Source organism: Gouania willdenowi, chromosome 20 (assembly GCF_900634775.1).
Source record: "Gouania willdenowi chromosome 20, fGouWil2.1, whole genome shotgun sequence".
In the NCBI taxonomy this organism is placed as follows: Eukaryota; Metazoa; Chordata; class Actinopteri; order Blenniiformes; family Gobiesocidae; genus Gouania; species Gouania willdenowi.
Genome location: NC_041063.1, coordinates 9,926,865 through 9,949,603, shown reverse-complemented (window position 1 = coordinate 9,949,603; position 22,739 = coordinate 9,926,865). Strand labels below are relative to the sequence as shown.

General features: G+C 36.5%; 1 protein-coding gene across 2 annotated transcripts in view; it reads left to right on the top strand.

Moving 5' to 3' along the window:
- The first annotated feature begins 9,085 nt into the window (after positions 1-9,085).
- The window catches only part of reck (reversion-inducing-cysteine-rich protein with kazal motifs), a 56,189-nt gene continuing 42,535 nt past the window's right edge, over positions 9,086-22,739 (top strand). For both annotated transcript variants that reach the window (XM_028434699.1, XM_028434698.1), the window contains exon 1: positions 9,086-9,235. In XM_028434699.1, the coding sequence (XP_028290500.1) occupies positions 9,163-9,235 (73 nt within the window). In that variant the 5' untranslated portion in view covers positions 9,086-9,162. The remainder of the gene's footprint in view (positions 9,236-22,739) is intronic.

Genomic DNA, 22,739 nt, shown 5'->3' with positions numbered 1-22,739 from the left:
TTTCTCGCTGGTAGATGGTGATGAACTATAGGAGGACAAGGACATACCGAGGGTCTGCGATCATTATTGTATTCATCTACACTCCATACCGTAAACTGGACTGGACAGCCAACACAGATGATCTGTTTGGAAACGACAGAGCCGTCTGTACTTTCTCAGAAGGTTGGCATCGTTCAACATCTGCAAAAAGCTGCTACAGATCTTCTACCAGTTTGTGGTAGCGAGTGCCCTCATGTACGTGGGAGTGTGCTGGGGGGAGGGGGGGTAGCCTTAGGAAGACGGATGCCACAGGCCTGGACAAACTGGTGAGAAGGGCAGGCTCTGTCGTTGGCACAGAGCTGGACAGCCTGACATCTGTGGCAGAGCAATGCTGAACAAGCTACTGTCCATCATGGACAATCCACATCATTCATTGCACAGTGCCATCTCCGAGCAAAGCAGCAACTTCAGTCACAGATTTCTTTAAAACAAACTCAGTAGCATGGAACATTCATCATTTTTATGATTTATTATATTTTTTTCTCGAACATTGCATTCCCCCTTCTTTCTTCATCTTTATCATGTGGCTGGAAATGTAAATTTCCCTTGGAGATGAATAAAGTATCTGACAATCCGTCCGTCTGTAAAAATTAAATGATATTGCTGGTGCCGGAAAATTAGCTACTGTGCAGCAATGGTTGGGAGCAGGACAATTTAAGCAAATCTGAGCCACAAGCAGAGTGTAGGATGACTTAAAAAAAAGTCACAATTGAGGAATAATTCTTTAAAAATTTGAAGAATTAAAATCTATAATTCAGACCAAAAACAACACTGTTGCAGCAGAAAAAGCAGGAAGAAAGGAACACAGGCAGGAAGCTGCTGACACGTTTAATGCATAAAAGCATGAGATTATATAATATGAATCCATCGAATGATAAACTGACAGTTCTCTGATCAGCCAGTTTTACTTTACACAGACGTGTTTCTATTCATGTAGTCCTCAATTTATCACACACACTGTTTGCGTCTACAAAAACTCCTTTACAGCTCGTCGAGGGTGTGACCATAGACATATATATAATAAATACATTTATTATTTATCATATCTATATAGTCCTGAAAACTTCAGACTAGTACATTTGCATGGAAGTTATGTTTAGACTGGTTCCCAATAGCAAAAAGCGCATGCGCAACATTGTTGAATTGATTATCAATTAGATTTGACACTACACAGATAAGTGTGAATGAAGTGCTTCAAGTAGAGAAAAGAAGACACGAGGGCATTAAGAAAATGAGTGTTTTTCATCTTGTTCAACGTCACATTTTTATGCAGGTCAAACATTGTTTTGTGTTGTACATGTGAGTGACATAATAACAGTCTTTATGTTGGACTTTCCATACTGTGGTTTGTTGGGGGGGCTGTACGAAGTGTTGGACACAGAGCTGGACTCTCTGGTCTCAGACCCTGGAGAAGGCTCCATCCATCATGCACAGGACCGTGTTTAATAGAAAAGTGTCTATTTGTATGGTTGCCGTACGGACAATCCCCAGTGCTATTGGTACGTTTACCAAAGTACACGTACGTAGCGTCTAAGGGTTTGGGTTAAGTTATAACCCAATATTGCAACAATTTTTAGATTTAGGTTTATGGTTAGGTTTAGTCTTAGTCACGTGACCTAAACTGGCCAATGACTGACCTTATCAAGTGACCTAAACTAGCCAATGAGGGGCGCTGCGTACGGATAGAATGTCGGTATATTGATACGGCAACCGTACGGATAGCCACTGCCTATTTAATATTTACACATTCCTAGAAAATTTCAGTTTTAAATATGTGTTCACTATGATGATGCAGCTCTTTTGATCCGTCAGCATCAAATCATACTGGTACAGTAACACTGCCATGTTGTCAGTACACGAAGATCAGTGACAGGTGTTTTTAGGAGGTCTTTGTAGCTTCCGCAGCTCTGCTAAGCAACAGTTTCAGGTTGCTGCATTGGAGACATGTTTGTTTTTTTAGACTGTGTCTTGTCACTGTTAGGTGTCGTTTTTGAAGTAAATCCTGTAATGCAGGAACCCGCCCACTGTCTAATGTCGGCAACATAACTCAGGGTGGTTCTCAGTGGTCAGGGAACAGCAGCAAATGAAGTAAAAAGGATTAAAAAACTAACTTACAATGTACAGCCGCACTGTCATAACAAGCCTACCAAAGAGCTCGTGTTTGTATCAAATGACCTCTGACATCACCAGCTCCATGGTGCCGGTCTATTACCAAAGTCTAAAAATAACTTCCATGCAAATTTGCTAGTATGAAGATTTTTCAGGACTATATAGATATAGATAGTAAATGCCTTTATTATATATATCTATGGTCACACCCTCAACGGACCGTAAACAAGAGTTCCATGAATCAGTGATTGATTGCTCAACCTCGCAGACCGGCAGTGAATTTGAATTTGAGAAATATATATATATATATATATATATATATATATATATATATATATATATATATTGAATTTTTGAAATGTACTAAGATGACTTTTTTCAACAAGAAAAATACAATTTCAAGGTACGAATTCAGTTTCAAAACAGTAAATTCAATTTCAAGTTGTCACTTTCAAATTCAATACCAATTATTCAAATTCAGTTTCTAGTGGCACAAATCTCAGCCCATATTAGCGCTATAAGTGGTAATCCAACTTTGTAGTACAGGCCCAAGATGCTTGCTGTTGTCTGTTTGTGTGGCTGAGGCAATCTGGTATGAGACTGGACCTATGTACAAAATTTGGTGATTGTTTATGCATGGGAAGTAGGATTTCCTCGGATAACAATAGGTTCCTGGCAGCTTTGGCTGCATGGCCCCTAATAAGGCTTGGAGTAGAGGCAGAACAGAAACGATTCCAGTCTTAAAGGGTTTACTGAAATATATACTAATAGTCAAACAAAGCTATTACACAATAATGGGTGATGGATACTTATTCTCAAGTTTGGGCTGTGCAAGGATATTTATGCTCCCTCAGTGAAGCTGAGGAACTTATACTGAACTTATAATGTGACAAAGCGTTGTTTCTCACTGATGTTGTGCAGATTAATGGTTAAACATTGTTATTATAGAATGATGTAAATTGTAATGCAATGTAGTTGTGTCTCCTTCTTCTTCTTCTTCTTCTTCTTCTTCTTCTTCTTCTTCTTCTTCTTCTTCTTCTTCTTCTTCTTCTTCTTCAGGCAAAAAAAACGAGGCACAAAAAATAAATACCCAACCATTGAAAAATGTATAAAAAGTGTGGGAGAGATAACCATTTTGTTGTGCTACCATTACAACACCATATTTTCTTTAAGGTAGGCTTATGTATGTGTTTTTGTGTCTATATAGGCCTGTGTCATCATGATAATTGGCTCGATACGCAATGTGGCTATGCTAGGCTAGCGCCGCTAATAATATAATAATAATAATAATACAGCCTAAATTAAAACATAAATGGGTATATGAAGCACATTTGTTTATTTAATATACTTACAGTTCATATACAAGTCAACACATTGCATATTTACTGTTAATTTCACGTTGCTTGTCTTCAAGTTAAACATACTAGCCATAAACATTTCAGTCATTACTGAATAAATTATATTTTAAATTTAGGCTAATTCATAATCAATGTCATTGATTATGAATTAGTAAGGAAGAAATTAGATCCACAACATACACAACCTACTATTAACAAAATGTCTACTGCAAACATACGACCACTTTGATTTTGGGCTCCATGTAGTTTCATCTACGTTTGTTCGCCTCAGTGCTTCGATCCATAATTTCCGTTTCTGGCCTTTTTCTGTCGGTATTCTGTAAAAGTCTAACTTTTCCTTCAGCCAGGCGTGGTTTTGACAGGTAAATACTACACAGGATTTGGACATTATACGATAAAAAAATCAGCCATTGCAAAATCAGCGGTAAATAGCGGTTGTCAGGCAAATGATTACCACTCTTAAAATGGCGACTTAGTCAAAACGAAAAGGTGTATACATACTTTTTTTTTTAATTTTGTTTTTTTTTTTTAAATTTTTTTACAAATTTTTTTCTCTCTCTTATCTTTAATAAAAATTAAAAAAAAATTACTTATCTTGTAGTGTGGAATGTTAGAAGAGGCTTGATCAAGTGATGTCACTCAAACATAGAACAATAGTCAGCAACAGTAGGTATGAGAAAAACTGACCTATTTATTATTAACCAATTGGTTGCACACGTTTTAACCTTCAACATAATATCTACAGTATTTTATACATGAATAAAATAAATAAATAAACATCAATATCAACATACATAATCAAAAATTTGAATCCGATATTTTCAGGCTAATATCGGACCGATATCAATATCAGATTGGGACACTTCTAGATAGAAGGACTCCCACCAGCACTAGTACAGCACTGCCCTGTCCGGCTTATGTCTGTCATCTGCCCAAAGGTAGAAAATGGTGCATAAAAAAAGTAAATGCCAGAAAATTCTCTCATTATCAGGAAAAAAACAGACCAAATAAAAAATATGAATGCATGGCTGCTTAGGGTTTCCTTCCCTTCTTACACATTATCCTAATAATGAATACACTTCACCTTGCAGGTAAAACAAGTAATAATGTTGTTTTCTTTGGTCATGTCTGTGTTTCCTTTTTGATGTAATTTTCACTCTGAACTCTGATGAGTGTCTAGCCTAGACATACTTTAATACAACACAATCCAAAGATACTGTGACTTGAAAATGAATGAATAAATTGAGTTTTTTTTTTTTTTTTTATTGTATCCAATAACCCATACAGGCCTTTTACCTTGATAAGCTGGTCCTCTCTCCACACTAATTTAATAGCCTTGCTTCAGCATCACTAGTATCTTTTGGAGCCTTTTAAAGCTGCATTTGGCACAAGGATAACACACAGAGACATTATGAAGGACTGATATTTGAAGCGATTTAAGAGCAACTCAAATCTATAATCTTGCACAAAGAGTGATACTGTGAATTGTATGAGCAATTTTTCTCCTGTTATAACTTTTATTGAAATAATCACCAAGCAAATAAAATGCAGTCAGTCTTTGATGAACCAAAGATTTAAGTTTGTGAGAAATGAATTGAAACTTTAGAAATCTCTTCCATTTTTCACATCAGACAGGGGTTGGGTGTAGTATTATTTTAATGAATGTGGCTTGGGTTTTATTACAACTGTATTATTCATCAATTGTAAGTAGGATATTCCTTTTTAAATGATTTCAAAACTCTGGCAATATTTTAATGACCCTTATTAACTCATCAGTAAGAATATCTAACAGTGTGTCTTTTTACCAACAATAATGTATAACAGAAAAAAATCACACTTGTACTGAACCAAACTGTAAGTATATATTTTGACTAAAATCCAACAAACAAACAATACAGTCAATCCCAGAAGACCGTTGCACATTTGTTTGAATACATGTCCTACCCTGCATGGGTTTATCTACTCTGACTGCTCTCTATTCATGGCTGTCAACAGCATGATGGAGCCACATGAGGCCAAAGTGCTGACTACAGCCTCTGACATCCTCCTCGCTCAAGACCTCTTACCCATTACAAAAGAGGGTGTCCCCCTAGACAGACAATTCCCTGCTGTTTGATGACTGTGCAGCACAAAAAGCCATTGGGCTCTGTTGACACGGGCATTTATAGGGAATATAATGGGACAAGCTGGTGTGGGGGGCCAGTGGAAAAGAACACTTCCTGCTGCCGGTATATATTGTAAAACTATCACACAATATACTTGGACAACATATTTAAAATGATTTAGGATTGGGTGTATGAAATGCTTTTGTTATTGTTGTGCGTTACCCAAATTTAGGGGTACATTTTATTCATAGTGCACGTAACAATTATACCATATGGCACGTGTGTCAAACTCATGGCCCAGGGGCCAAATGCGGCCCTTTGGAGCATCCAATTTGGCCCACAGGAGAAATAAAAAATGACAGGGTAACACGTGTAAATGAAAGTCAACAATATTTGCAGGTGCTCACAGTTTTCCCGGTATTTATATTGCACGATTGCAGTCATTTTTTATGTTAAACTGTTGAAAAAAGTCAAAATTCTTACAAAATACTTATATTTTTCTCAATTTATTCGATAATATTTCACTTAATTCAATAGGAACTGGTACAAAATCTGGGAAATTTAAAGTGAATATCCTGTTGGGACTGATTTCTTACAAATTCAGTATTTTATGTATACATAGAAGTGTAACCTATAGGGCACAATAATGTTGAAATTACAAATTTTCCCGCATAAAATCTGTGGCCCACTTGAAATCAAACTTGTCCATATTTGGCCCCTGAACTAAAACGAGTTAGACACCCCTACCGTATAGCAATGTGCAAATAGGTGGTCTACATTAGTGGATATTTCTTCGGCTGATATTTATTTTGTTTTATCACAATTATAATAACTGTAATGATGGGGTAGGTAGACAATAATAATGTGAGCCATCTTTATGAAACATTGAAAGTGCTTTCTTCTGTGCCCATGTGTGACTGGTGGAGAATTTTTTTTCCCAAAAAAAAAAGAGATTGTTTCTCACTGAAAATGCCAGCAGCCTAATTAATTAAATGCATCTGATAATTCTGAATAAGATGTTTCTTTGTGTGCTTACCGATTACGTTTGTTGTTGTTGTTTTTTTTATTATTATATATTAATCCTCAACAGGAAAATTCAGAGACAAATTTTACAATGTATATGACAATGTTTCTCAAATGGGGGTACGCAATAGCACTACAGAAGGTACTTAAGAAAGAGCGAGTGGATGAACAGAAATGATAAAAACTAGAGAAATAAATCTCTTCAGGAATTACTAAATTAGTGTTAATCAACCATAGGGTCGGGACCACAATGGGGGTCACGTGGAGTTTAAATAGGGTCGTCTGAAATTTGTGAAAAATTACAAAGATTTGTTTTTCTTTCATTAAAAATAAAACAAGACACAACGGTATTTCTATACTTTCACTTTGTGAAATATAAATCCAGTTCAACTAAAATGCAGTACAAAAACACGATGTCTTTGGGGTCACCATAAAATCTTGATATCAAAATGGGGTCATGATCCAAAAAAGGTTGAGAACCACTGCACTGTTTCTTTCTACTTATTTGCAAAATGAGATTTAAAAAAAAAAAAAAATGTGTGTTATCATTTGTTCATTCCATCATTATGATCTACAGTAGTTTTTAAATCGTTTTCTAAGCAAAATATTGTAGTCGCACAAATACCTTAGACAAGTCCCTTCTTAAGACCCATCTCTTTTCCTTGGCCTTTGACACCGAGTAAGACATCGATTTTATTCATTTGATTTATTTTACTACGTTCCTTGACATGTTTTACGCTTCTTAATTTATTTTTATATTTTATGTTTTATGCCTTTTTACGGAGCCCGCCAGGGGACATCACGAGGAAATAAACTATTACGTTATTTCGCAATAATTTGCAATAAAACGCAATACTATTGCAAAATAACGCAATACTTTTGCGATAAAACGCAATAATAATTGTAAAAAAACGCAATAATTCATTTCCACGTGATGTCTCCTGGCGGGCTCCGTACCTTTGAATTTGTTTTGTATTTTAAATGTAGTTTTTTTTTAATTATTATTATTTATTTATTTATTAATCTCATGTGAGCTGCTAGGTATTTTATTTTCGTTTGTACAGCACTTCTTTGGTCAGCTGTGGTTGTTTTATAGTGCTTTACAAATAAAGTTGGATTGCTTCGGATTGGAAAGGGGGTGCTTGGATTCAGAAATAAAATAAAGGGGTACTTGAGCCAAAAAAAAAAAAAAAAAAGTTTGAGAACCACTGGTATGTATGGAAGCCCGTTTCCGCCACAAAAAATAAAAATAAAAAATCACCAAGGAAAGTCATAATTATGAGTTAGTAAAGTCATAATTATGAGAAAGAAAGTCATAATTATGAGTTAGTAAAGTCATAATTATGAGATAGAAACATTTTTGGTACATCCATCTGTACCCATGACACTGACCAGAAATTTCCATTTGTTGTTCAATAAACTGTGCTCTACTTCAGCCACATCAGTTTTATCCTTTCGACGCCAGAGCCTCTTTTTGCTTAGTATCTTTTCAAGGTTGCGTTTACTCAGCATATTTCTATGTAAATTTGCAAGCAAAAAAGTTATTTCATCATTTGTAAAGCCCCGTCTAAAGTAGTCTACGGTAGTCTTATCAGCATCTCTCAGTGTCAGCTCACCACATGAACAAGCTGCTGTAAATGTGTTTAAGTATCTCAAAATTATGACTTTCTATCTCATAATTATGACTTTACTAACTCATAATTATGACTTTCTTTCTCATAATTATGACGTTCTATCTCATAATTATGACTTTCTTTCTCATAATTATGACGTTCTATCTCATAATTATGACTTTACTAACTCATAATTATGACTTTCTTTCTCATAATTATGACTTTCTATCTCATAATTATGACTTTCTCATAATTATGACTTTACTAACTCATAATTATGACTTTCTTTCTCATAATTATGACGTTCTATCTCATAATTATGACGTTCTATCTCATAATTATGACTTTCTTTCTCATAATTATGACTTTCTATCTCATAATTATGACTTTCTATCTCATAATTATGACTTTCTATCTCATAATTATGACTTTCTTTTTTAGTGGCGGAAACGGGCTTCCATAGCGTCCATAGGTATGTGACATTACATGAATATGTTTTTTTAAGTGTGCAAAAGAAGGAGTACGTGGGCTTCAATGTTTGAACTCAACTTCAAATTCACAAGTAAATAACTCATTTAAGTTTTAAAAAGGTTCTGCTTTCTACCTCTGACTTCATCGTTTCATTGTTTTCGACGTCATTTTCCAATGACGCATTGTATCACCAACACACAAGTCGTTCCTCCTTCAAAGTGTAATAAAAGTTAATTTGATAATGTTTCAAAGCGTAGGTCTTTGTTGGTGTTTTTTGCGCATGCTCAGTCCTGTCCGGATGCCGGGGACGGCGGAGGCAGAGGGAGGAGAGAGCAGGGATGGGGAGGGAGGGTTTGGCTAACGGGGATCCATGGGACAGCTTGTCACAGCACCGCTGCTTTTCACGTCTTTTTCGTTCACAATGCAATTTGGAGTTTCAATAAGATGCGTGTGTGTTTCCGTGTCCTTCTTTGTCTCCTCGCCGTGAACTTTCGCTGTCAGCCGCTGTGGGCTCAGGGTGAGTTTTAGTGTGTGTGTGTGTGTGTGTGAGAGAGAGAGAATGAACTTTTTCCAACTCTTTCCTGTGCTGCTGTGGAAAAAGACGAGGTTTGAAATGACTCGTCAAATGGTTGCTCTTCAACATGTGGCCAGCTGGCCCCTCAGCGGCCACTCACTCACCAATCCTTCCTTAAAAGGACGTCACGTCAAATTTCAAACTAAAATCATCTTATTTGGCATGATTTGGCTAATGAAAGCAATAAAAAAGTGGCAGAAAAAGAGTCAAACATAACCAAGGGAGAGTCAATGCTTCATATACAGGGGTGTGGATGTCCTCTGAGTAACGGTTTTTAAATTATGGTGGCTTTGCTGGACCCGAGTTGAACTATGTGTCACTATTCTTTAGCGTTTTTTTTTTTTTTTTTATTATTAAATTGTCTATAAATGTGTTTATTTACAAGAAGTTAAAGGAACAGTCAGCCGGGATTTTTTATCTGGAAGAACGCCAGCATGGAACAGTTTGTCCGGGTGTCGCAGCGTCTGGAGTTATTGAATAGTTACTATTAAGTCCATAAAGAGTCATTAGCGACAAAGTCTGTGTTTACATGTACGTTGTGTAATTGTCTTTTTGTCAAAAACAGCCATTGGTGGTTCTGTGATAGTCCTCGTGACTAAAAGGAGTTCACAAAAAAGTGACAGAATTCAAACAGAATTCGGAGAAATTGGACTAAAATAGTAGTAATAACGTTTCAGTTGTATTTATCTAAAATATTTAGAGGGCTGTATCAATTATGCACTATAATTACCCCCCCCCCCCCAAAAAAAAAAAAAAAAAAATATTAATAAAAAAAATAAATAAAATAAAAATAAAATAAAATTTAAAAAAAATATATAATAAACAAAAATTGCTGGAATCCATGCAGTACATTCCTTTCAACTAATCAAAAATCAGATTCCCCTTTCAGGTTTCAAACCCACAAAGATAAATACAAATGACAGCTGTAGATAGTGCTTAGTAAAGTTAAATACTGCTGCATGTGTTTAATGAACCATCTATAAATGTTTGTTTTCACTGAACCATTGTGACAAATGTTTTTAAGTGTTGCATATCTGGTGTATGGGTTGTGATATGTAGTATATAATACGAAGTGGCTAGCCGCATGGACAAACCCCGGTGCTATTTGTATGTGGCCGATGACGTTACGGAAGTCATGTGACTATTCCGTACGGACAAAAAATGCCTGAACAAGCAATACACGTACAAATTCATGGTGGCAACAAATTCAAATCCACTTCAGAAAGTTAGGGTTACAGTTAGGGTTAGTTAGTCCTTAACATAGGTTAGGGTTAGTTAGTCCGTAACATAGTTTAGGGTTAGGGTTAGTTAGTCCGTAACGTAGTTTAGAGTTAGGGTTAGTTAGTCCTTAACATAGGTTAGGGTTAGTTAGTCCGTAACGTAGTTTAGGGTTAGGGTTAGTTAGTCTGTAACATAATTTAGGGTTAGGGTTAGTTAGTCTGTAACGTAGTTTAGGGTTAGTTAGTCTGTAACGTAGTTTAGGGTTAGGGTTAGTTAGTCCGTAACGTAGTTTAGGGTTAGGGTTAGTTAGTCCGTAATGTAGTTTAGGGTTAGGGTTAGTTAGTCCGTAACGTAGTTTAGGGTTAGGGTTAGTTAGTCCGTAACGTAGTTTAGGGTTAGGGTTAGTTAGTCCGTAATGTAGTTTAGGGTTAGGGTTAGTTAGTCCGTAACGTAGTTTAGGGTTAGGATTAGTTAGTCCGTAACGTAGTTTAGGGTTAGGGTTAGTTAGTCCGTAACGTAGTTTAAGGTTAGTTAGTCTGTAACGTAGTTTAGGGTTAGGGTTAGTTAGTCCGTAACGTAGTTTAGGGTTAGGGTTAGTTAGTCCGTAACGTAGTTTAGGGTTAGGGTTAGTTAGTCCGTAATGTAGTTTCGGGTTAGGGTTAGTTAGCCTTGGTTGCCAACTGCCGTAAAACTACACACAAGTAGAAGGAGAACGTAGTTTAGGGTTAGGGTTACGAATTAATAGCAAATAGAAGCACAAGTACGTAGCGTTTTAGTCACGCGGCCTATCACATGACCTAAACTGGTCAATGAGGGGCGCGACGTACGAGTAGAATGTCGAAATATTGATACGTCTACACTGTGGATAGCCACTGCCTATATAATTTTATATGAAACATATTTTTTTTAAAGCAAGGTGGATTTTTCATAAAATATGATGTAATTATTTCATCTTACAAATGTCAAATGTTATAGGATTAGTTAAAAGTTGTTTGTTAGTAGCTAGTTAAATAGGAAGATGATAACTTTCTATTAAATATAATGAAAATGAAACAAAATGAATAAACAAGCCAAGATTAGGAGAAATACAGTGTTGCATAATGAAACTTAAAAAAAATCTTATTTTTTAGGTTACTGCTAGCTTTCCTTATTATCTTATACTCTAATTAAATTAAAACCAGGAACATTTGGTGTTTAAGAGGCTCTTTTCAAACTGGTAGCCCTTCAGACTATTCAGTCCCTATGAAGTAGCTCACAGTTTCTGAAATGTGGTGACCCCTGCTTTGGACCAATGCCTTTGTTTGCAGAAGACAATCATAAGCATTATAAATGTACACCTTCTGTTATGCATGTTTCTCTTTTCCCTGTATAAACCATTCTATCACGAGACCTACACTAAATTATGTGGTTCTTTAATCTTTTTTTTTTTATTTAGGTGTATTACGTTAGTATTGTTTGTGGCCTGCAAGATTAATGGAGGTGTTCACGGTGGTTTAGTGGTTACTGCCTCACATCATTAAGGCCCTGGGGTGGACACTCCACACGGTGTGGAGTTTGCATGTTCTCCCTGTGCTTGTGTGGGTTTTCTAAGGGCCAAAAACATGACTGTTAGGCTGAGTAGAGTCTCTAGATTACCTGGAGTGGGTGTGAGTGGTCTGTGTGTATGTTGCTCTGCGATGAACAGGTGGGATAGTGTGTTGTGTTTAAATTTACTCTGGCGATATGCATTAATGCAAGTAATACAGTGAAACTAACTGGGTTAGTGCTGTGGGACAACTAGTTGTTGAATTTACTCTTACTTGACAATTGACTGAGTCAACACGGAGCTGCCATTTGGTGCTTGGCTGTTACATTTTGAGCCATTTGTGAAGTTTACGGTACTTAGGGAAGAACTTCAGTTGTTGATTCTGTTATCATATGGGCCACAGCGAATCCCAGCCTGCTCCACCAAATGTTTCATCTCAAGGGGCTCCACAGGCAGGGTTATAAATTGGTCTGACATGTTGGTGGGTACTCTTTGAAGTTCAGTGCACATGGGTGCAGGATGTGGATTTGCTTAGGCTAAATATCACCGTGTTCAGTCCCAACCCATTCCCCCACCTCATCACCCCCCCCTCCCAACCCCCCAACACATCTGTCCCGAACATGGAGGAAAAAAAACAACTCTCGGATCCCCATTTTGGGAGCACATTGCCTTAATAAAAAACATCTTTGTAAATATAAATAGTTATATAATCCCGACAAGTATCAAGCGGTGCGTAAGACAAAAATAGACCTTTTTTTTTTTTTTTTTAACAGTTTGTGTTTCATCTTCAAGTTGAAATTCATTTTATTTCATTCTGTGTCTTGTTTGTGACTGTTTAATGTTGCGACGGCATCGTGGAGACTAGCCATGAGAGAATGCATCTGGAACCAATTTAGGTCTACAAAGCAGGGAGGGAAGAGGGAAGAGGGAAGAAGGGGGAAGTGTGCACAGGCCCCTTTTTTTTTTTGTTTTTTTCTGTGTCCACTGTGAGCAGACGTAGGCCTGAGTCCTGCAAACCTAATTATAGTGAAGTGAACACAAGATTAAAGTGCAGCATAGAGAGGTCCATTTCTAAACTGTCTCTTATTATACATGTCATTAAAATTAGAATAGAATCTCTTAGACATTCTACATGCATGTTGTATTTTCAGGTTTCATCCTAAGACTGGACCCCTGCCCCAGCCTGACCAAATTGGGGTCCTGAGCTAGTTTGATCCCCCTAATGAATCATCGATAAAAAATTATCGTATAACAACATGCATTTTCCTTGACAATCCTTGTTAGTATTTGAATTTTGGTTTTGAAATACTTTATTGTTTCTCTTTTTTTTTTACACTTATTTTAGGGACATCCTTCTCACACACATAGGCCCGAATCACACACATGCCCCGACAAATAATGTACTGTCTGTAATAGGGATGAACTGAATATTTGATAACCGAATATGTTCGGCCGAATATGGCATAAAAAGCCATATTCGGCCTTGGGTGGAGTGCGTTAAAAGCAAAGCCGAATAGTAGTGTCTGACGCAATCAAACAACGTCCAGTGACGCGGTGAAAAGGACCATAATTTTGTTTAAAGTGCTAATATAAATGAAAAACTTTGTTGTGCTTTTGATGAAAAGCAAAGGCTACTGGAATATTAAAAAAAAAAAAAAAAAAAAATGTCAGAATATTCAATAAACATTTACTTTCTTTAAAAAACATGTCTAAAAATTAATTGTAGGGTATTTATGCACTATTGAAAAAAACAGTGAAAAACTTAACAACCGCATTCGGTATTCGGCCAAGCGTTTATATTTTATTTGGCTGCGGCCACAAATTTTCATTTCGGTGCATCCCTTTTCTGTAAGTATAGATACAGTAGTTTAGCTTCATGAACAAAGAATTTACCGTTAAAAGATAAATAAATACATATGACTAAATAGAAATAATTTCAAACTGAAATAACAAAAACAAATCTCAGTTACAAATAGCATAAAAAAAAACATGCATGTGTGCTTTTTACAGCCCGTTCGGCCTCTGATACAATTTTGTACAATTGTATCTGAAGTTCACTAGTGAACTATAGTGCGAGAGCTCTCATCTGATTGGTCATTGCGGCGCTGCGTACGCCGTCACATTACGGCTGTCTTTTATCTCGATTCATGCCTCCCGGAACTAGAGCACAGCCACAGTTCGTTGCGCATTCTTTGTGTGAAGATATTAAATATCAATATTAGGCATTAGTCCTCTGAAGTCAAGGAATAATTACTTTGATTTCATTAAAAAAAGAAGTCGTTTGGGTCACCTGTTACATTTGTAGTTGTGAGCTTTTATATACAATGCACATTTTCTAACAATCCCTTTGTGGAGCTAGTGTAACTTTCCTCAATAGGCATTTACTGTATCTACCAAATGAAACTGTAGTTATTAGCACTTTCACTATGAATGCCCTAAAGCAGGTCACTTAAGACCTTTCTGTGTGGAGTTTGTTTGTTTGCATGTTTTTATTGGGGGAGGGGTTACTCCCCCAGCTTCACCCCACTGTCCGCAAACCTTTACGGTTGGTTAATTAAAGTGTTTGACAAAACTGTCCTTGTAAATAGGAGTAAACATGTGTGCGTGTTTGTTTTTCGTTTGTTTTTGTCGATCCTGTGACGGACTGCCATCCTATCCAGGGTGTGCCTTGCCTTGTGAATAATTTGAGTTTCCTGCAGATTCCCTCACCACAACCCTGTACAGCAGTGCTTCCCAACCTTTCATGTACCCACGTTCCATTATTGTCAAATCATGTGTACCCCCTCTTCATATCAGTACCCACCCCATACTTTTATATACCGTTTCATTTGTGTAAGAACAAGCTCTCCTAAACTCATAACTTCATTTCCACTGTGGGCCATCACTGTGGAACTGCTTCTAGGACGTCATTACAAATGAGGACTTGTTCTCAATGACTGTTCTGGTTAGATAAAGATAAAACAAATACATCTCCTATTATACATATGATATTATATATTGCTTTAATATGCTGTATTTATGTTTGGTACTTCAAGGTTTTGTTAAAGCCGCAGAGCAGGAATAGTTTGTTCCCAGCCGGTTGTCCCTCCAGCTTTCAGTGAACAGGAAACTAAATTCATTGCAGTATAATTAGGTTGTCCTCAAATTTCCTGAGTGTCCTCTATAATCATCATGTTGTCTAATTCAATTAAACTTTATTCATACCTTGAGGAAAATTGAAACGCACATAGAGCAGGCAGGCAAACAGCAAACAGTTTCAGCAGAAAACAGGGGAGTAAACAAGTCGTATACTGGTAAAGTAAATTAAAAAAAGGCAATAGATTAACTTAAATAAGTTTAAATAAAAAGGGAAAAAACTGGTGTAGAATTTGGTGCAAATGAGGAAAAGTACATATTACTCGGTAATTACAAGATGGGCTCTGAAATAGTAGGTCAGATCCATGATGGATGGTTAGAAGGAGGTAGGCCTTAGGAAGAATACACAGCTGATCAAGCTGTGTGTTAGGGTGGGGTTACTGGCACAGCCTCATCTGTCATCATGACATGTACTGTAAAAGCACTGGTGTGAAAATATACTCACGTGAAAGTAAAGAGTAGCTTGTTTAAAATGTACTCAGAGTAAAAGTAACTTTTTTTTTTTTCTTCTGTAATCCCAAAAGGACACAAAGATTCAACGAACTGGTTTTATTCAAAGTAGAGCTGCAACTAACGATTATTTTTGTTGTCGACTAATCTATTTATTATTTTTTCAGTTGGTCAGTCAATCACAATTTCTTCTGTTTTTTTAAGCACTTATTTTGGACTGCTACATACAATTGTAACATAGTTGTGAATTTCACACAAAACATCATTGTGATCACAATTAAAAAAAAACAATACAAACTAGGGGTGGGAACCTCTGGGTACCTCACGATACGATAACGATTATCTCACGATATGAAGATGCTGCGATTATCGATATATTGGTCAGAAATCAATCTACGATAATTTATGACATAACAAGAAAAAAATACAATTTTTATTCTATATCTCTGAAAGACAATAAATTGAAAAAGTGTCCTATGAACAGTGACACTATTTTAGTGCAACGTTTCTGTAAATAAGTGTCAACATACCAATGTAAATGAAGAAGTATCTCCAATAGTGCTTTATGTAAACAAAAAATAGGGTCTTTCTTACCAGTGACACCATTATAGGGCAATATTCCAGTAAACAATATATTGGTTCCTTCAACAAACAGTGACAAAATTTCTGTGAAGACGTACCTGCACATTTTAGTGAAAAAGCAGAAAAGGTTTTGGGAAAAAAACATTTTTTAATTATTATAAGTTTTTAAAATCGATACTTAGCGTGAGCATATCGTTAATCGATCATGCAGAAAAAATATCGCGATATATCGCCGTATTGAGATATCGTCACAATCCTACCTAACTACAGTATGTGTGTATTGTTGGATAAAAACATGAAAACAACGGTTTAAAAATGAGTGCTTTATTCTTCAATATGAACATATGCAACATGTAAAACAAAGTATAAAAGTGTAACACCGTCTCGGATCGAGCTGTAGACTTTAAAGACAATGTCATGTCTGCACTCCTCTGGCCTTCATAGCATGTCGGTCATTATTTGCTGTTGATAAAACTAACACACCACACACATATTGTAGGTACAGAGACATTGCAGAGAAGTGCTAATAACAGAAAACACATGATTGGACTCTGTTTGGCGGTGCCATGAAAGAAAATAATAAAACTGGTACTTTTTATTAATCCATTGTAGATACAACGCTCACACCGCTATGTGAAAAGTAACATGAAAAATGTTGCTGCTTTTAGTTTGTGTTCAGAGTATGGAGAGCATGGGGGAAAAAGAGTGCTCAATTTGAAAATGACAACATTGCAGCTTTCATGTAAACCTGTCATTGCATGTGTTGCAGATGGAAGAAGTCCTGTCTTCCTATGAAACTATTAGAGAACTCCATACCAGTGACAAAACATTATGCTGCATTTTAGGGATGTAACGATTCACTCAACTCCCGATACGATTCGATTCACGATACTGGGTTCACGATACGATTTTCTCACGATTTATTTTACAAAATGGGAATGTTGACAAATGACTGAAAAATATTCCTTTATTTTTTTGGGGAAAATACTGTACTATTTTCCTTTTATTTTTCATTGTCAAAAGAATCCCTTGATAAACTATGCAAAATGATGCAATTTAACTAAAAATAAATCTTGAATTAAATAAATAAAGGAATAATACAAATGAAGAAGAAACCTATTAATTTAAATTTTGGTTCTATAGTAAACAATTCAAAACTGCATAATAGTTCTTTTTCTTTTTAAAAGTGCAACTGAAAATGTATTTTGTGCCTTAACAATTGGACTTTTAAAAAAAAAAAAACAGTCATTTTACTGTATTTATGTCAGATATTTGTTTAGACCAGCAGAGGGCGCTGGTAACCCAGTAATCGGTTGGCATGCAGTTATTCCACCAGTGAAGAAGAGAAGCTATGCTAGCAGACAGAGCTAATAGAAAAACGTGACTTTTACTGATATTCACGTAATATTACAGATATTCTTTCGGTGCTAAAGGAGTAAAGAATCATTTATGAGCATGTTTAACAGTAAATGGCGGCCAGAAAGAAAATAGTAGCAGACTCCGCCCGTCACGTCCGCTTCTGGAAGGATTAATATATAGCACCCTCTGCTGTTTAAAAAAAGTACTGCGATTCAATTTTCAGAGCATCGATGTGAACCGTGGTACCTATGAATCGATTTTTAACTGCCTTACGATTAATCGTTACATCCCTACTGCATTTGGTTTATGCACGGAGTACGGATGCTCAGACTCAAGGATGATATGACAGCCAACTTATAGAATGCCATTTCAACAAGGTTACAAACCTGAATTTTACATGGATTGCAGACTTTATGTTCTCCATACAAGCAATGAGTTCCACATGTTTTGCTTTGCTTCACACCGCTAACTGCTGAGTAGAATCAAAGGGAAAAGAGTCGAGCTAACGCTGTATTCTGTCATGTTATCGAAACCATAAAAACATGCTTTTCACTTATGTGCAAATAAATTAGTAGGCTGATAATCAAATATCCGTGGTACCATATGGCCCTGTTTTTCTACGGTATTGTTTGCTCTCTGTACAGATAAAGAAGCACAATTTGCACCCTGAAACCTGTTGTTAAAAAAATCAGATTTTAAGCTCCTAAACCACTGTCTATGTAAAAAAAAAAGAATTGCATTAGGCACTGAGTAGAACAGCAGATTTTTCTGTTCTTGATATTTGTAGGTTAATGCTCCTGAATATAGATGCAGAAAAATAATTTTTTTTTTTTTATAGTAAATTGTCAAGATTTATGATTGGATTTTTCCAATGTGGCCCATTTGAGAATATAAAAGCTGGATCTGGACACCACTGGTTTAAAAGGATCCATAGTTTGAATGGATCATGTGTAAATAAGGCATTCTGTGAGAATTCATTAACAAAATCATGGTAATAAATTAAAAATTCTTGTTCCTGTTGTGACAATGTCGAGCAAAAATGCGGCCAGTGCTCATTAGTAGCAGGCCTGGGGCCGAGTACGGCTCTGAATGACCCATACAGCGCTCTTATTATGTCACCTGCCATTGTATGAAAGTGAGAGAGAGTTCATTTGTTTTCAGTTTATTTGGGTCAAAATGTAGGTTACATATCGGGAATGCTGTAATTGAGACTTAAAGGACCCATATCATGTTATTTTTCACCCATCTCCATTTGTTCTAAGAACCCCAAAAACATAGTATTTGAGGTTTTTTTTCCCAAACTCACCTGTTTTCCAGAGTTTTAGCCTCTGAAAAGTCACTTTCTGAGCAACTCTACACAAACAGGCTGATTTACGGCCTACTTATGCATATTCATGAGTGGGCGTGTCTATAGACAGGACACTGACTTCCTCCTCCCCTCACGGTGACTTAGGGCCAGAGGTGCAAAAATGGACTGTAGAAAATACATACATAGCACTGTGCAAAGGACGTTGAAATGCTGACCTTCGTGGGCGTGTCTGTTTACATGTCAATCAGAGCTTCCTGGAGGCGCGGCTTCTCCAGCTCAGTGCTGCGTCAAATTCGTCATCAAAGTAGGAACGCCTCATCAAATTTTAGCGAGGTGTTTGGGCTCACCCTGCAGTAAGAAAGGAGCAAATCACCCTCTAACTAACGATTGAGAGAATCAATGAAAAAAATACTTTGGGCATGTGTATGAAGCCCAGATAACACTGTAATCATGTTTAAAGAACAGAAAAGTTGATTTAGCTTAACATGGGCCCTTTAAATGTAGCTTTACCAAAATATACTGTGCAAAGTTGCTAATTTGACAGATCAAACTGACAATTTTAGCTTTGTTTCCATTATCCTTTGAAATGTGCAAAATCTAAGTCGCGCAATAAAAACTGGTAATGGAAACATGAATTTAAAAAAAACATGTGTCGCAAAAGCGCTATCTCTGCAAATACACGTCACAGAACGTGACGTACATGGTCAAATGATGTGAGGTACCTGGTCACATGACGTGAGGTACCTGGTCACATGACCACTTCTCTCTGAGAAAACATGGCGCGGTACATGTAAAAAGAAGTGAAGACCGGGACATTTCTTAGCATTGTACTTAAAAATGATGACTGCCACATTAGACAGCAAACAACAAAGGAATACAGAGCTTTATAAGGAGGTTTGGAGCATTCATCTTCCTGCAGCACCTGCGCAAAACAACCTTCAATGGAAACATGTTCAAAGTGCATTTATACTTGGTCGACTTTTAGAAATATTGCTTTTATTTTGCAAAAATCTGTAATAGAAACTTAGCTATAGTTCTTAGTCAAACATGCTCAGAGTACAGGTTTCCTCTCTGCTCCGTACCACCACGTTGAAAAGTTTAGCCCAAAATGCTTCAAGATTAAAAAACATCTTCTTTGTCACCCCAAAATATTATTTCAAACTCTCCACATCCTACACTTTCATTAAACAGACACAAGTATGTAGTGGTGGAAGCCTGCACTTCTTCATAAGAAGTTGACAAAGTCCAGTGATAGATTCTAGAATACTCAGATTTAGACATAGCGGTACTTGTGCTAGCCCCATACACATGACCACAGTTATGAAGTCTCTAATAAGTGGGTGTTATGTGTTTCATAGGCCGATGTCAGGTCAGCAAGTTAACTTGCATTCTTTTGAGGCCCCCTAATGCCTGCCAGGCGTAGAAATGTAGCTGAGAGCTCCTGGGAGCAAGTGGTGCTAGAAGAGCCATCTTGACAAGTTTACCTCAAATTTTGGAGCCCACTCTATTGTTTTTATAACCACTTACACAACATAGGAAAAACTATAATGAATTCCTTTTTTATTGTTATAAAGTCACTATTTCCAAAAAATGTTGTCGATCAGAATCAGAATCAACTTTATTGACCAAGTAATGTATTGAATACACACGAGGAATTTGTCTTGGTGAACTGTGCTCCCTCTGATAGTGTAAACATTAAATAATAACAATCAACTAGAATAAAGAAATATAAATAAAAAAGAAGTATAACATAAATATAAAGAGTAGTTAGACTAATAATAACAATCAACTAGAAAAAAAGAAAACTAAATAAAAAAAGAAGTATAAACATAAATATAAAGAGTAGTTAGACTAATAATAACAATCAACTAGAAAAAAAGAAAACTAAATAAAAAAAGAAGTATAAACATAAATATAAAGAGTAGTTAGACTAATAATAACAATCAACTAGAAAAAAAGAAAACTAAATAAAAAAGAAGTATAAACATAAATATAAAGAGTAGTTAGACTAATAATAACAATCAACTAGAAAAAAAGAAAACTAAATAAAAAAAGAAGTATAAACATAAATATAAAGAGTAGTTAGACTAATATGTGCAAACTAAATAAAAGAAGATCCCTTCACATTAGAAATATTTTGTTGTTTGTTGGTTCACAGAGACAAATATCACAGCCACAAATAAGTCAAACAAATCTGTGTAATCGAAATGAACCAAAAATAATGCTTGAACTTGAAGATGTGCAGAACAATGAGTAAGGAATTGTTTGCAGAGTGAAGGGCTCAGTATTTAGGATCTTGTCATTACTATTTGCAAACGAGTAGGTCGTTTTTTTATTTATTTATTTTTTCTTCATGTTTTTTGTTTTGTTTTCACTTGTCTGCACATGCTGTCAAAGGGCAACACTACAAGAAGTGCAATTATTATGAGACAGCAATGCATGTTTTGTTATTGCAATAAAATAAATTGAATTATTTTATTGCTTAATTGTGACCATCACCAGCTCTCCCTAAGGAAGGGTAAGAAATCTTTTATTATAGGGAGGATCTAAAAAGGGAGAGCAGTGTTACACCTAGGGGGAGGGGGAGGGGGAGGGGAAAGGGAGAAGGGAGGAGAGACTCAAGGTAGGAAATAGAAAGGATGGGGAAGAATAGATTATTTTACAGTGAGAGTGAGATGTGAAGTTGTAGAACATATTGTGCTTATTATGTTGTGTAATCAACCCAGTATAGTGACGAGTGTGAAGCTTAGGTGGTGGCTGTGAACAGGGGGAATGAGTGAGTGGTAATATCTAAAGCAGGTATTTGGGATTAACGTGTCTAAAGTTAAGCCCAGTATGAGTTTAATCCCACATCCCAAGGTGTGCCAGTGCATCGTCTACCAGTATATGTGCAAAAACCGCTACCGCAAACCCATGAACTGCCCCGGGCAGTAGGTCATTTGTAAAGTTGTACATTTGTACTCATGGCTTTCATGGCACTACATACACCCCCAGTGAGGGTGTATCTTATGCGCTCTTTTACTCCCATTCATATTATTTGAATGTACTACATACAATTTCAGAGGGAAGGTTTCCCCATCAGGGATTGTGTGTACCTTATTATATCTACTTAGAAGGTCGCTACAGTTACTTAGCTCGGCTCCTTGGGCACCGCTCTCCCTGCCTGGGCTAATGGCGGCATTCTCGGTGTGAGTTAGTCTTACAGGTTACCAGCACCACTAAGGCCCAATGGCCAATGACTTGGTGGGCGGTGTGTGGCCACTTTTTGGGTGCTAGAAAAAATATCATTCATACCAAATAAAAGAGGACATCCTTTTTCACTGTCAATCTGTGTGGACAAATGCAGACGTAAAAAAGAAAAAGAAACATTTTAAAATGGATACATAATGTTAAACCCAATTCTAGGGATGTAACGATTAATCGTAAGGCAGTTAAAAATCGATTCATAGGTATCACGGTTGATATCGATTTTCTGAAAATTGAATCGCAGTACTTTTTTTAACCACAAGTGTAGGCGGCGGGCGGAGTCTGCTAATACTTTCTTTCTGGCCGCCTTCTACTCTTAAATATGTTAATAAATGATTAATTACCCCTTTAGCACCGAAAGAATATCTGTAATATTACTTGAATATCTGTAAAAGTCACGTTTTTCTATTAGCTCTGTCTGTTAGCATAGCTTCTCTTCTTCACTGCAAGATATCTGCATGCCAACCGACCACTGGGTTACCAGCGCCCTCTGCTGGTCCAAACAAATATGACGTAAATCAGTGCAATGACGTTTTTTTTGTTTTTTAAAGTCCAATTGTTAAGGCACAAAATACATTTTCAGTTGCACTTTTAAAAGAAAAAGAACTATTATGCAGTTT